At 37.4% G+C, this 15,391-nt stretch overlaps 1 protein-coding gene and 1 pseudogene across 1 annotated transcript; one reads left to right on the top strand and one right to left on the bottom strand.

The window, feature by feature from the left end:
* The first annotated feature begins 1,585 nt into the window (after window positions 1–1,585).
* LOC123389570 lies at window positions 1,586–2,564 on the top strand (annotated as a pseudogene).
* A 5,685-nt stretch (window positions 2,565–8,249) lies between these two features.
* Window positions 8,250–9,191, bottom strand: LOC123389587 (olfactory receptor 52E1-like). Its single transcript, XM_045071487.1, has one exon. It carries the CDS (start codon window positions 9,189–9,191, stop codon window positions 8,250–8,252), a length of 942 nt encoding a protein of 313 aa, XP_044927422.1.
* Between the last annotated feature and the right edge of the window lie 6,200 nt (window positions 9,192–15,391).

Here is a 15,391-nt window from a genome sequence, read left to right as displayed (position 1 = left end):
AGCATGCCTCAGACAGAAATGTCATTACATAAATGTCCCATAGTTCCTTGACCCACCTATCCTGCTGTATTTGCATTCAAAAGAGAATATCCACCTCTAGGGATCTGGAAGGCCAAATAACCCCAGCAAGCAGAAACTGTGGGTATGAAACGTGTCATCACTCTCACTACAGATTGATGCTCAGTGTGCTATACATATTCCAATCCCAGTTTCAGTGGACACTGGCTTAAGGATTATTTTTCCAAATCACAATGCCCTTTAATCTTCAACTGTCTATAATAGTGGTAAAAAAGGACTGTCTGTGGAACAGTGTCAATTGTGCTTCTAAGAAGAAGAGAGGAAAAAGATCTGTTTATTACGGGATGAGTATGGCTTTCGGAAAGTTCTACTAGTCTTAAGAAATGGAAGAAGTATCATCCGCAAATCACAACATGGGGTGGGGAAGGGGTCAGCCAATGCAAGAGAAGTGTGCAGAACAAAGGAAAGGTCATGAGGGGAAGTTTGGATGAATTTGCCTGGAGAGGGAGCCAGTGGAGAGCCAGTCAGAGTAATTTGACTAACTAGATGTGTGTAAGGAAGTGAAGGAAATTCATGTTAGTGGATATAATCACATTTGTTGTAATTCTTGCCTGTGCAGTCAAAAGTAAACACAAAGGTGTCACCATCGGAGAGTCACAAACAATGTAATGAGCTTTCACTTCCTGGCACAGTGTTATCAACCCCACTCTTGTCATCATGCTGATTGAGTTCCAGGTTGGTGTGAATAACCTCCTTCTGGTCATTCCAAAGCAAGCAACACATCTCCGAAATTTGGCATTCCATTCTCAATGCTACACCCTATAAACTGGCATCTTTGCATGTCCCAGACTAGGATGACTTAAATATTTTTCTAAAGGTACATTTTCTATTCAAAGCTTCCTGTCATTCCTTCTTTCTGTGTAATCTATGTCTTACTACTGTTTCTATGTCCACCAAACCCATGACTCTTACACATTTTTTATATGATTCTACATATATGTTTACAAATTCATGTATCTTAATGAAAGAAGTTAGTTGAAGGAGATATTCATTACATACAGTGAAGTTTCGATGATTAAGCATACAGCTATTCCAATGTGCATCTACACTTGCGTTTATCTTATTTTTTAGGTTTTATTTAAATTCCAATTAGTTAAAATACAATGTACTATAAGTGTTGTATATAAATACTGAATCACTAAATTATACACCTGAGAGTCTTACACATATTTTAGATTTCAGTTGGCATTACTTTCTTCTCAGTGGACAGAAGACTTTGGATTTTCATACATTTAGCTCTGATTTTTGGTACCTGCATATTTTCCCTCATTTGGCATCTACAGATCAGCCATATTACAAATTACAATAATGAAATAAGACCTCACCGTCAGATATAATGGTGAAATAATTTATAAATATTCATAGATATTGTAATGACTCCCTGACATACAATTCCCTGCATTTTGGCTGACTTAACTCATCAAAGGTTTGAAAATTTGTAAGCTATTACTTTTACTTGGTGTAGAGAAAAATTCATGAAGAGAAAGCTAAAATTCTGACACCTGTTATGTCAGCATACAATAAGACCAATGTCCATCCATCAGCCTTCATTCTCATTGGCATTCCTGGGATGGAGGCTGCCCACATCTGGATCTCCATCCCCTTTTGTGTGGTCTACATTTTTTCCCTCCTGGGAAACTGTTCTCTTCTGTTTATCATCAAAACAGACACCAGCCTCCATGAGCCAATGTACCTCTTCCTCTGCATGCTGGCTCTGGCTGATCTTATTGTGTGCACCACAGCTGTACTTAAACTGCTTAGTCTTTTCTGGTTCCATGATGGAGAGATTCACTTTGAAGTCTGCCCCACTCAAGTTTTCTGATTCACTGTTGTTCCACCATGGAATCTGGCTTCTTCCTGGCCATAGCTTTTGACCATTATGTAGCCATTTGTAACCCATTAAGACATTCAGCTATTCTGACACATGCTGTGATTGGGGCGATGGGCCTAGGTATAGTACTCCGGGGCATAGCACTTCTTAGTCCTCACCCCTTTCTGTTACGTTGGCTTCCCTACTGCAGAACCCACACACCTACTGTTCCCACACCTACTGTGAGTTCATGGCCCTCATCAAGATTGCCTGTGCTGAGACAAGAATCCATAAAGCCTACAGCCTCATTGTTGCCTTCCTTACTGGTGGGGTAGACTTCATACTAATCATTTGTTCTTATGTTCTCATACTTCACACTGTCTTCCACCTCCCATCCAAGGAGGCCCAATTCAAGACCTTGGGCACCTGTGGTTCCCATATCTGTGTCATCTTAGTGTCTTATACTCCAGCCTTCTTCTCTTTTCTCACCCACATGTTTGGGCACCATGTGGCTCCCCATGTCCATTTCTAGCTTCTGGCCAACATCTATCTTCTGGTCCCACCCATGATGAATCCTATTATCTATGGGGTAAGGACCAAGAAGATAAGGGACAGATTCCTTAAGTTTTTCAGTTTTTCAAAGCCTTCAGTAATGTTTTCCTGGGTTGATGAGTAATATATGAACAAATATCATCTATCTTTGAATGACTTCTTCATGAGGCTCCTCTTTTAATAATCAGAGGGCATGAGTTTTTCTGTGGGAAGTAACTCATTCATAAACATATATTTTATGTTGTAGCAATAATTATGTGTTATTGAGTATGAATCTACTACAATATTAGAATGTTATTTCCTAAAATACAAAAAGCAAGCAAACAAAATTTAGAATTATCTGTGGTGAAAAATAAGAGATATTTAAAATTAACATGATATATAATCACATATTTTTCATTTACTGGTAACTGGTAAACAGTTACTGTTAACTGGTAAACCTGATTTACCAGTTAAGACTTTCTACCAGATTTACATATTTTATCTCTCTCTCTTTTGTATTTTTGCCCCAGTCATCTCTTCTTGACTAAATGTCCCTCTTTCTCATGAACATACCTCACCACTTTCTTTCTTTTTTTTCTTTTTTTTTTTTTTAAAGATTTTATTTATTCATCTGACAGAGATCACAAGCAGGCAGAGAGGCAGGCAGAGAGAGAGAGAGAGAGAGGGAAGCAGGCTTCCTGCGGAGCAGGGAGCCCGATGCGGGGCTCGATCCCAGGACCCTGAGATCACGACCCGAGCCAAAGGCAGCAGCCCAAACCACTGAGCCATCCAGGTGCCCCCCTCACCACTTTCTTAATGAGAGTTTTTTGATGCTAACTTCTGTGTTCTGTGTTTAATGATTTCTTTATGTCTTCATGATGATACCTTTTAGCTACACAGTTCCACTCTCCAGTAATAACATTTCCTTAGTCTTTTAGACATTATTCTACAGTCTTCTAGAAACTATCATTACTTTGAAGAAAACTGTTGTTGACCAAATTGTCAATAATTTGTAGGTAATTATCTTTTCTGTCTGACTGTCATTAGATCCTATTGAGTTCTTGGGTGTTCTATAGTTTCACAAGAGTAAATTTCACAGATATTATTCAAGTGAGAAAAATTACATATACTGTGATTCTGTTTAAATGAAACTCTAAGGAAGGATAAGTAGTGTGGAGGTAGTGTTCAGGCATCCATGTTTTAAGGGCCTGTAGGTGATTCTTAAATGCAGCTAAAACTGAGCTGTGGCTATGTACATTGGGGAACAGAGACATTAGTTGACCACAGAGGTAGTATTTCAGTCAAGCACTTCATCTTTCAAGCTAAATTGTGAAAAGAATCAACATTTGCTAAGCATTTACTAGATTCTAATATCTTTATTATTTTAATACATAAACTTCACAATATATTGTAGAATAAATTATCATAAATCCTCCCATGATAAGTAACTCAACAAACTCATATTCAATGGCTAGTTTAGAGGTGCTAGGATTAGAAGTCTGTCTAGCACTAATGCCATAATTTTCTTATACTCTCACAATGGTTCCATATACACCCAAATCACTCAATGGGACTCCTAGGAACACAGCTTCTCACAGGTGAGCTGTCATAATTGTTGCTACTGGTCATTGTTCCTCATAACCACACTCAGTTTAGATCCATTTAGCTAGTGTTTACTTGTGGAACAGAATTCACTGGGGATATAGGAATGACTGAGGCAAAATTTGTAAACAGTTTGAGAGTCTCAGAGGTGCACAGAATCAATGTATCCATTCTTTCCATCTGATTCCTAAAAAGATCGAGATTGAAGAAAGACATGGAAGATGTGAGTTGAAAATATCCTCTTTCTTAGTAACGAAGTCTATTCTAGAGGACCAAGTGTGGTATAAGAGTCATTGAACACTTTAACTAAACCCCAGAGTTAGGCATATAGTCCTAATCAAATCATGAAGACTTACTACATGGAGGAGCACCAGAGAACACAGGACTGCCTTAGAAAGTCTCACTACCAAGAAATGTGTATGTTGGGGTGGGAGATACACAGGGATAAGGGTCTTAATTACACTCACTCAATGCATTCCTACTGAATTTTCCAATGTGCAGCTTCTCCCTAGTACATAGTGAATAAGGATAGAAAAAGGATGGAGTTTATAATACATGAACATAAAGAATTGGCTAGAAATATTTTGTTGCTATAGTCTGATATAGTTTATTCAGATGTAATAAACATTTACTTTCAGTATAGTAATGTGTAACACTTTTAAAATGTGTGCATTCTCATAGTCAGCCTGAGTTCTTTATATCAACCCATTAAATTCTCATGCAAACTAAAAATGATTTTTAGGATTAATATCTACATTTTACAAATAAGGAAACTGAGAAATAGAGAAATCAGTGGACTTTCTCATAGTCATAGAGATGGTTAAAAATGGAGATAGAGGGGCATCTGGGTGGCTCAGTGGGTTAAAGCCTCTGCTTTCGGCTCAGGTCATGATCTCAGGGTCCTGGGATTGAGCCCCGCAACGGACTCTTTGCTCAGCAGTGAGCCTGCTTCCCCCTCTCCCTCTCTCTGCCTGCCTCTGCCAGCTTGTGATCTATGTCTGTCAAATAAATAAATAAAATCTTTAAAAAAATGGAGATAGAGTTTGAACATAGGAAGTTTGACACCAGGTTTATATTCTCAACCACTACTCTATACTTAGTTACATATTAACATTTTCACCCTGATATATCAATTTGACAAGAGCTAAGATAAAATTATAAAGGAGATATAGAATCAGTCTAGGCTAGGGATTATAGAAAGTCAAGAATAGTTTCAGAAGATAGCACATCAGGAACATCAGGTAGGCAACGAAGCAAATTTCCTGTGGATTAGGCCAGCTTAAGTAGGTAGTATGTGGAGTGTGTGGTATATGTGGAGTATGTGTGTATGTGTGTGTGTGTTTGTGTGTGTTGGACATTAGAGTGGTATCCATTTTTGCGTGGTATCCAATTCTGCATTCATTTCACTTTCTAAGGTTTATCCCATTTTCTCCATCTAAAAATCACCCAATTTGATTATTAACCAAGTTTCAACTTTCTAGAATGATAGTTTTCAAAATTTAGGCTTGAACCATCTTAAAAATACATATTCCTTAGGCCTTTTTTAAAACTATTAGACTCAAAATTACTGTGGTGTATCCCATAAAAAAATCTCATTTACTTTTCATCAATCATTCTATATATTTATAATTCAGTGATCCAATGTCCATGCCACAGTTTTAGCATGCTGAGAATAAACACACAGATACCCTACTCAGAGAATATGGCATGAGTTAAAATTCCTACAGAGTTTTATAGTTCTTACTTCAAATACAAAAGGTTGGAAAGAATGTCACTTAAAACATTATGACAAAAACTAAGTGGTGAATAATAATAATTAAAAAACTCACTATTTTCTTGGACCTGTCAGAAAGTTAAAATCACAATGAGAATAACTAATTCAAAATTTAAGGAAAGATAGGTAACTCTGAAAAGAGATGGAACATGATCCTGTGCATACTAGGGGCATGTGTCAGATACTGTACAAGCCACAATAAAGAATTTGTTAAAATTTAAACCACATTATTCACAGCTGAGTATAAACCTATATGAAATACAGAATATCTGGGAGTAATATATATATATGACACAAAGGGGAATTCGCACTTACTCATGTTTTTCTCCCTAGACTAGACCAGGTACTCATAAGAAAATCTGAGTGTAGGACTAGACCTTCATCATGAACCAGGACTGGTGGAGGGGAATAGCTGTCACTACAAGATGGGAAAGACTCCTCATTCAGGTTCTTTCCCCTAAGGAACAAAAGCCATCACTTGGAGGAAGAGCACAAGAGGAGACCCACTGCTGCTGAGCCAAAGGAGCAAAAACAAACTCTATAACCCAGGGTGGGACAAGTTCCTTAGACATGTCCTACGGTGCTAGGCAAGGGGCAGAATCACTGAGGACATTTCATTTTCAAGACTCGGGAACATACTACCTGCCCAAGACAGGCTAAATCAGCCCAAATGGTATTTAATGTCCTCTGGCTCTTACCACCAGATTATCAGGGTTTGAGGAACAAGTAACAGTGCTCTACACATGAGGGAGTGTGCAGAACATGGAGGGTGGCCTTATTGCAGCACAGGAACAAAGAGAAGATCTAACATTGACAGTGGGGGTAGACATCAAGAAAACCTAACTTATCAGCCACACCCTGAATACAAGGTAAAGTTAGAGGAATGTGATACATTCACTGAGGACATTCAAAGCAAAAGCATGAAGAATGCGATGACCTGAATAGTCCTTTACCTATGAAATAAGTTGAATCTCTACTTAGCAACCTTCTAACACAGACTTCAGGCCCAGGTGACTACATTGGTGGATTTAGCTATTTAAAGGCTAAGAACCAATTTTCCAAAAACTAGCCAAAACACATATAAACAGATTGAACTCTAACCAAATCATTCAAGATATAATTGAGACCACATCATTAAAATCCACTTCATAAGTAGAATAAATATATAGATAGTGATTGAGTTCAGGGTCACAACAGGGTTCCAGGAACAGTCACTGGTACTTATAAATTATACAGCATAACTGACAGCTTCAAATTCAGGATGTGATGTCAATTAATATAAACTCCCTTGAAGAATTTATGACAGCAACTCTTCTATTATAATAAATATAAGTAGGATATTTTTTTTTTCTAAATGTCATGCTATGGAATATTAGTGTCATATTTTGGTCAAAGGAGCAATCCAAAGCCAGTATTATCTTAAAGTTTCAAATGAATATTTGTTAGTTGAAAGATCTGAGAAATTCTGCAGTGAAAGTATAGCTAAAAATTTAATTTTATTGGTCAAAATTTACAAATATATTTCTCCTGACTTCTTTCTACAGATAATGTCAATAATACCACCTAGAACTAGAGAACACTGAATAATGTCATATGGCACAAGAGTACACAGATACACACTTGGCTAATACTGGACTTGGAACATTGCTAAAATTTCCTGCTTTCCATGAGAGAGAAATTCCTCTGTGAAATGTCACAAGACAGAAACAGAACTGTTTGAAAAATAATAGTTTGTTTGAAAAAACAGATCTATAAATTAGGCTCTATAAATACTCATCCATCTAAAAGGAACACAACACAGGTTTAAAGCAAAAACAGACTATGAATTTTAAAAGATTACCAAGTTTTTACAATTCTGTTCATGATAGAAAATCTCTACTTTTCTCACATGATTATCATAGTCACAGGATCAATTTCATGTCTAAGAACATTAATATGGTAGGGTCAGAAAAGCATTCTTTATGAGAGGGAAGCCAGACATGTGGGAAGTGTTTTATCATCTATTATTTTGGGAACCAGCATAATAAGGGCAATGTACTATCTTCATTTAAATTAGGATATAAGGGAATTTATGGGCTTTATAATTATAATTTAATAATTATTAAAAATTATAATTTATAATTATTCGTGTGGTGTCTTCTTTTTGGAGGGTTGGTTTTGCTTCAAAATGATGTTAACTGAAGAATGTGATGTGTTCAGTCCTAATAAAAGTAGAACAAAGTGTTTGTTCTCTTCCACATGGGGAAACTGAATTATTTTTATACAATTGAAAATCATAAGAAACTTTTATTCATGCATTTGACATGGGTCTTGCCTTCCATTTTCTGGGTTTGGGAGGAGGCTCACAGGTCTTCCCTGAGAGAGATCTGCATAACTTTCAAATGTCCTTTTTCCATTCTGAACAAAGACAATCAGTGCTGTTCCTTTCCTTAATTTGATTCTTTACAAGAGTTATGTTGTTTTCTTGGAAAAGAGTTTCAGCACCTGTTCTCTAATCTGCTTAGTTCTGACCCCATAGATTACAGGGTTCAGAGCAGGTGGAATGACTACATAGAAATTAGCCAAAAGGATGTGGATATAGCGTGGAATATTCCGGCCAAACCTGTGGGTCATAAATGAAAAAAATGCAGGAGTGTAGAAAGCCAACATGACACACACGTGAGAGCCACAGGTGCTCAGTGCTTTGAGCCGGGCATCATGGGAAGGCAGTCGAAAGACAGCACGAAGGATCTGGACATAGGAAATGACAATAGCTATGATGTCCAACACCAGGATAGAGATGGCACATAAACCATAGATGATGTTGACCCTGATGCTGGCACAGGACAGGCGGGCAATGCCCATGTGCTCACAGTAAGTGTGAGGAATAATTTGGTGTCCACAAAATGGTAACCGTAGGATGAGTAGAACAAAGGGTATAGCGAAAGACAAAGGTCTCAGTAGGATTATCATTGCAATGATGACTACCACCTTGTTTGTCAACACCAGTGTATACCGAAGAGGGTTACAGATGGCCACATAGCGATCATAGGCCATGGCCACGAGCACTGCCGACTCCATGCCAGTGCAGAGGTGGATAAAGAACATCTGAATGAGACATACCTCAAAGGAGATTTCTCTCAGGTTGAACCAGAATATGCCAAGCATCTTGGGGATGGTGGATGTGGACAGGCCCAGGTCGATAGATGACAGAATGGCTAGGAAGTAGAACATGGGCTGGTGGAGGCTGCTCTCAGTCTCAATCACAGAAAGGATGCTGATATTCCCAAGAACAGCTGTCAGGTACACAGCAAAGAAAGGGAAACCAATCCACATATGTATATGTTCCAGACCAGGGATCCCCAGAAGGAAGAAAGAGTAAGGATGAAATAGGGTGGTATTAAGTGAGACCATCTTCCTGGGATATTTTTATAGTAAAAGATATTATAGATCAAATACCTCCCATTCACTGAATAAGCCTCCTCCTTGCTTAGCACACAGAGAAAATGAAAGACTCAGTGAAACCTTTATTGTACCTACCCATAATTGAGACCTGAAAGTGTACAAAATTGAATGGTAAAATGAAGCCACATGATTTCAGTATACATTATCATATATATTAAATTAAATTAAATATTGTTATTCAACCAAAATTTTCTGAGTACCTAATATAGATGTGCCAAGTTCTGTGCTAAGGCTGATAGCAAAAGATGAGTTAGGGAAGGTTCCTTTTATGATGGAACTTAAAGCTTTAGTGGTTGAAACAGTTATGCAAATGAACCATTTTAATTAAGAACATAAGTGCTAAGATAAAGCTTTTCGCTTGCTTCTTAAATGCACAAAATATTTCCTGAACGTTATTTAGTATTTTATAGAAATATTATTGGATTTATAACTATAAACATTATGTACATGGTAGAAACATAAACATAAATGCAATAACAACCATTATGATTCTGCATGTATCACATTTCTGAGCTGATATATATATAATGTGTCTTCAAGGAAACATCAAGTGCACCAAACCAGAAATTTCTAAGACATTTTTGGATCTAGGTAGGCTTCTCACTGTTTAAGTCCCCAAGAAAGTTTTTCATGCTGTAGTCATCTTCTGATCTCTACTTTCTTCCTGGTACCAATATCAGAGATTAAATCTGCCTTGAGGTTTTATCAAGAAGCCATACCAAACTTTATTTCAAGATAATCCTTTTAATCTGGGTCTGCTTAGAAAAATATTCACATATTCCTCTTCATTTCTGTTCTGATGGTAGGTAAATAGAGCCTTGCCCTTTAAGTGTCTTCCTGCTGATGTCTGTCCAGAAAGAAACACAGATCTACACATGGGAACAGAAACATTAATGTAAAGTTTTATAAAATATCACAAAATTCACAAATATAGTAAATTAATTTATGCACACCACTCCTGGAAACTAAATTCTTCATTTATCTGACTAAATAATTTATTACAATATATATGCTTTAATAACTCTAAGCACATTCTGATTAAAACCTCTTGCCTTCTCTTTCTTATACATCCATATGGATAGATGATAGATAAATAAATGATGGATGATAGATAGACAGAGAGACAGGCAGATAGGTAGAGACATGTCTGCACACAGAGAGAGAAGGTCTGGAACTCAGTAGATGTAAGAATTACAATTTTAAGAAGTTACCACTAGCAGGAAAGTAGATCTAATCCATACCACTAGAAGGCTATCTCCTTACTGACATGACAATTTTGGAAGAATCTGGAGGGCTGAGGTAAATGTATTATTGTTATAGATCACCTTTGATGTACTCTACTCCCTATAGATAGGATTAGACCTTTCCCTTGTCCTCTGCTCAGTATTCTGTGAGACTGCTAAGCCCCGTGCAAATGAGAAACAAGCTACAAATGACATTAGCCAGAGTAACTGTATTAGAAAGTGTGTCTGGGGATGGAAGCGCGTGTGTGTGTGTGTGCGCGCGCGCGCGTGCGTGTGTCTGTGAGTTGGAAGGGTGCATTGCAACTTGGGTCTTGGGCAAATTGCTTAAGAAATGATAGAAAGAAGAGTTTGATCACAGTTACAGGGAGGAAGCAGTTAGGATAATCAGTAAGCAAATTATTACACCAAGAAAAGAGAAGAGGTATTTCAAGAAAGCAATATGAACTATATAGAAAACCATCCCCAATTTGAACAGAGATGACTATATGCAGGAAAAGGCATTTAAACGCAGGGGATTTGGGAAGGGGATGAAGTAGAATCCTATAATCAGATTTATTTTTCTGTGATTGTGGTTCAGCTAAGTTAGAGTTTAGTAGATAAGATATGGCATAATGTTTAGAAGCAGACACTAGGAATTGAACCCAGAGTCTTCCTGCCATGTGAATTTGGTTAAATTATTTCCTCCCTTTGATTCTATGATTCCTCACCTATGCATGAAATGAGGCTAAAATGCCTATGTAAGCTGAATTCTTGCAAGGTTTGCATGAGTCAAGATGCGATATCAAAAAAGTATAGTTACAATTACTGGTAAACACCTATAGATAAGAACACAATAAAGTAGACAGCTATAGTGGAAGTTGTTTGACTTACCTCAGGCCTTCAGATAATCCGTACATCAGGAGTCAGCAGACTAAATACGTATCCTCACTTTACCTCCCTATAAATATTTTGGTAGGGGTCCTAACATTTACAATAGAGTTTATCTGATTAAACCTATCCTTAAACATTTTCAGACATTAGCATTACACACTAGAAGACCAAACCATTCCAAAATGATTAGCACTACCTTTAGTGGTTCAGTGTGTTTCACTAGGTTGTAATTGGTGAGAGACAATTTCTGAATAGGTTAAGGTAAGTTCAATTATTATTCTCCCTCTATGGCAAAAATGAACTCAGGATGGGGACATTTATCCAACCTTTAAATTAGATTAGAAGGGATTGAAGGAGAGATTACAGTGAGCAAGAATCAGAACACAGGAAAAAAAGAACCTTGATAGATCAGTGATTAGATAGGCTCCAGGTCAGTGAAGAGCTTTCTGCACAGAAAGAACGGCAGACGTATCAAAAGGTGTCAGAGCTGCATGCAGAGATAGCATAAGGGTGTATTAGAAATAAAAGCAGCAGTTGTTCATTTGCACATAGAAGTTATGCCAACACATTTCTACAATCAGTTCCCTTATCCCCTGCCTTCAGTCAGCAAGTTTTTCTACTCCCCCCATCCTATCATCTACCTCTCTTTCTTGTGCTCAGCTGGCTACAGATAAGGATGCATACCTCCAAAGCAAGGACTCCTGGAGAAGTTAGCAAATCTCCCCTAGCAACCTTCTGAACTCCTTTTGCTTTTGTGGAAGGATTTTTAATACTGTGGCAAAGCTCTAGAGGGGAACTTTGTCTGCGTTTGGATTCCCTAGGGAGAGTGGAGGCAAGAAAGCTCTGAGATCTGGTTTAACTCATTTTCTAGTGGAATAGAATATGCCAGACTCCAATAGGCAATGTCCTGGTTCTGGACCTTGGCTCCCAAATCTAATATTAGCATATGTCCAGTGGGATTATTATTATTATTTAATATTATTATTATTTTGGTGTTGTAAATTTTTTAAAACATTTTTTCCAATAGGGTTCCTGGAATCAGTTTTAGGCTATTACTTTTGAACCTCTTGAAGGGAGGTTCAAAACATATATCCAGGCTCCAAATATATATAAGCTAAGGATTATATTAAGTCTGGGTAGATCGTCTTAGTATCATGCAACTACCACATTAAGTCAATATTTATTATAATTGAAGTGCTGATAAGTAGAGAAGTACACTAAAATTATATCATAATGACTCTGTATTTAGCATAATTGCAGTATCCTGAAGTGGGGAAATGCATACAGTTTTGAATCACACAGAAACATATCATGTTATCCCAGTGGAGGTTTCCCATCAGTAATGGAAAGCAGAAATAAAAATATGGAAGGCAGAGGCTAGTCATTTTATCACTCTCATCCTGATTACTTATCTACAGTTATGTAGGAATTGCCTTTTCCTCTCTATCTCAATCTTGAAAAATGTAAAATGAGAACATTTGTCAAACTAGTTTTAGTCCTAACATCACATATCATCCCATTTTACTAACAAAGAGACAGAAATAGAGAAGAAAGAGAAGATCACATGGGGAGGTAGAGCTGAGCGTTCAAACTTCCATTCCAGAGGGCTTTCCATGAGTAACAAGAATTGATCTGGGACACTCCCATGAATCCATCAGTTTCATCATCCATTCACTGATGAATTCAAACTATGCACTGACCATCTACTACATGTCAGGTACCATTTAAGCACTGCCAATATAGTAGTAAACAGGACAGACAGTAAAAGAAGACAAGAAACAGAATAAAGAATTACATAAATGAGATAGACTACTTGCAAGAGACACATTTTGGACCCAAAGACACTGCCAGAGATAAAGTGAGACAGTATAAAAATATTTATCATGCTAATAGACATCAACAAAAGCTTGGGTAACAATTCTCTTTCAGCCAAATTAGATTTTACTCAAATACTATAATAAGAGATAAGGAAGGACACTATATTGGAATTAAAGGGTTGATTTAACAAGAAAAATCTAACAATTATAAATGTTTATGCACTTAACATGGGAGCAGCTAATTGCATAAGCCAAATAATAACAAAATTAAAGAAACATATTGGTAATAATACAATAATAGTAATGGACTGTAACATCCCACTCACTGCAATGGACAGATCATCTAAACAGAAGATCAACAAGGAAACAAGGGCTTTGCATGACACACTGGACCAGATGGACTTCAGAAATATATTCAGAACATTCCATCCTAAGTCAAGAGAATACACATCCTTCTTCTTCTTCTTCTTCTTTTTTTAAAGATTTTATTTATTTATTTGACAGACAGAGATCACAAGTAGGCAGAGAGGCAGGCAGAGAGAGAGGAGGAAGCAGGCTCCCTACTGAGCAGAGAGCCTGTCGTGGGGCTCAATCCCAGGACCCTGGGATCATGACCTGAGCTGAAGGCAGAGGCTTTAACCCACTGAGCCACCCAGGCGCCCAAGAGAATACACATTCTTCTTAAGAGCACATGGATCATTCTCCAGAATAGATCATATCCAAATCAGGCCTCAACCAGTACCAAAAGATTGGGATCATACCCTGCACATTTTTGGACCACAATACTTTGAAACCGGAAGTCAATCACAAGAGGGAATTTGGAAAGAACTCAGATACATACGTTCTAAAGAGCATCCTACTAAAGAATGAATGGGTCAACCAAGAAATTAAAGAATTTTAAAAATTCATGGAAAAAATGAAAATGAAAACACAACTGTTCAAAATCTTTGGAATGCAGTAAAGATGGTTGTTAGAAGGGAGAAAATTGTAATATAAGCCTTTCTCAAGAAAGAAGAAATATCTCGTTTACACAACCTCACCTTACACCTAAAGGAGCTGGAGAAAGAACAACAAATAAAGTCTAAACCCAGCAGGAGAAGAGAAATAATGAAGATTAAAGCAGAAATCAATGAAATAGAAACCAGAAGAACAGCAGAATAGATCAATGAAACTAAGGGCTTGTTCTCTGAAAGAATTAATAAGATTAATAAACTGCTGGCCAGACTTACCAAAAAGAAAAGAGAAAAGGACCCAAATAAATAAAATCATGAATGAATGAGGAGAAATCACAGCCACCCCCAAAGAAGTATAAACAATTATAAAGAACATATTATTGGCAACTATGTGCCAATAAATTAGACAATGGATGCATTCCTAGAGATATATAAACTACCAAAACAGGAGGAAATAGAAAACCTGAAGAGACCCATAAGTCTCTATGTGCCAATAAATTAGGCAATGGATGCATTCCTAGAGATATATAAACTACCAAAACAGGAGGAAATAGAAAACCTGAAGAGACCCATAAGTAAGGGAATTGAAGCAGTGATCAAAAATCTCCTAACAAACAAGAGCCCAGGACCAGATGGCTTGCCAGGGAAATTCTACCAAACATTAAAAGGAATTAATACCATATGATAATTGACTCTCTCTGCTTGACTTATTTCACTTAGCATAATATCTTCCAGTCCCACCCATGTTGCTACAAAAGTTGGGTATTCATCCTTTCTGATGGAGGCATAATACTCCATAGTGTACATGGACCACATCTTCCTTATCCATTTGTCCATTGAAGGGCATCTTGGTTCTTTCCACAGTTTGGCGACCCTGGCCATTGCTGCTATAAACATTGGGTACAGATGGCCCTTCTTTTCACTACATCTGTATCTTTGGGGTAAATACCCAGGAGTGCAATGGCAGGATCATAGGAAGTTCTATTTTTAATTTCTTGAGGAATCTCCACACTGTTCTCCAAAGAGGCTGTACCAACTTGCATTCCCACCAAAAGTGTAAGAGGGTTCCCCTTCCTCCACATCCCCTCCAACATACGTTGTTTCCCTCTTGATAAATTTTGCCATTCTAACTGGTGTAAGGTGATATCTCAATGTGGTTTTAATTTGAATCTCCCTGTTGGCTAGTGATGATGAACATTTTTTCATGTGTCTGATAGCCATTTGTATGTCTTCATTGGAGAAGTGTCTGTTCATATCTTCTGCCC

Source organism: Mustela putorius, unplaced genomic scaffold (genome assembly GCF_011764305.1).
Source record: "Mustela putorius furo isolate JIRA1106 unplaced genomic scaffold, ASM1176430v1.1 tig00003987_pilon_pilon_pilon, whole genome shotgun sequence".
In the NCBI taxonomy this organism is placed as follows: Eukaryota; Metazoa; Chordata; class Mammalia; order Carnivora; family Mustelidae; genus Mustela; species Mustela putorius.
The sequence above is the reverse complement of the archived record's forward strand: the minus strand, read 5'-3'. Positions and strand labels throughout refer to the sequence as shown.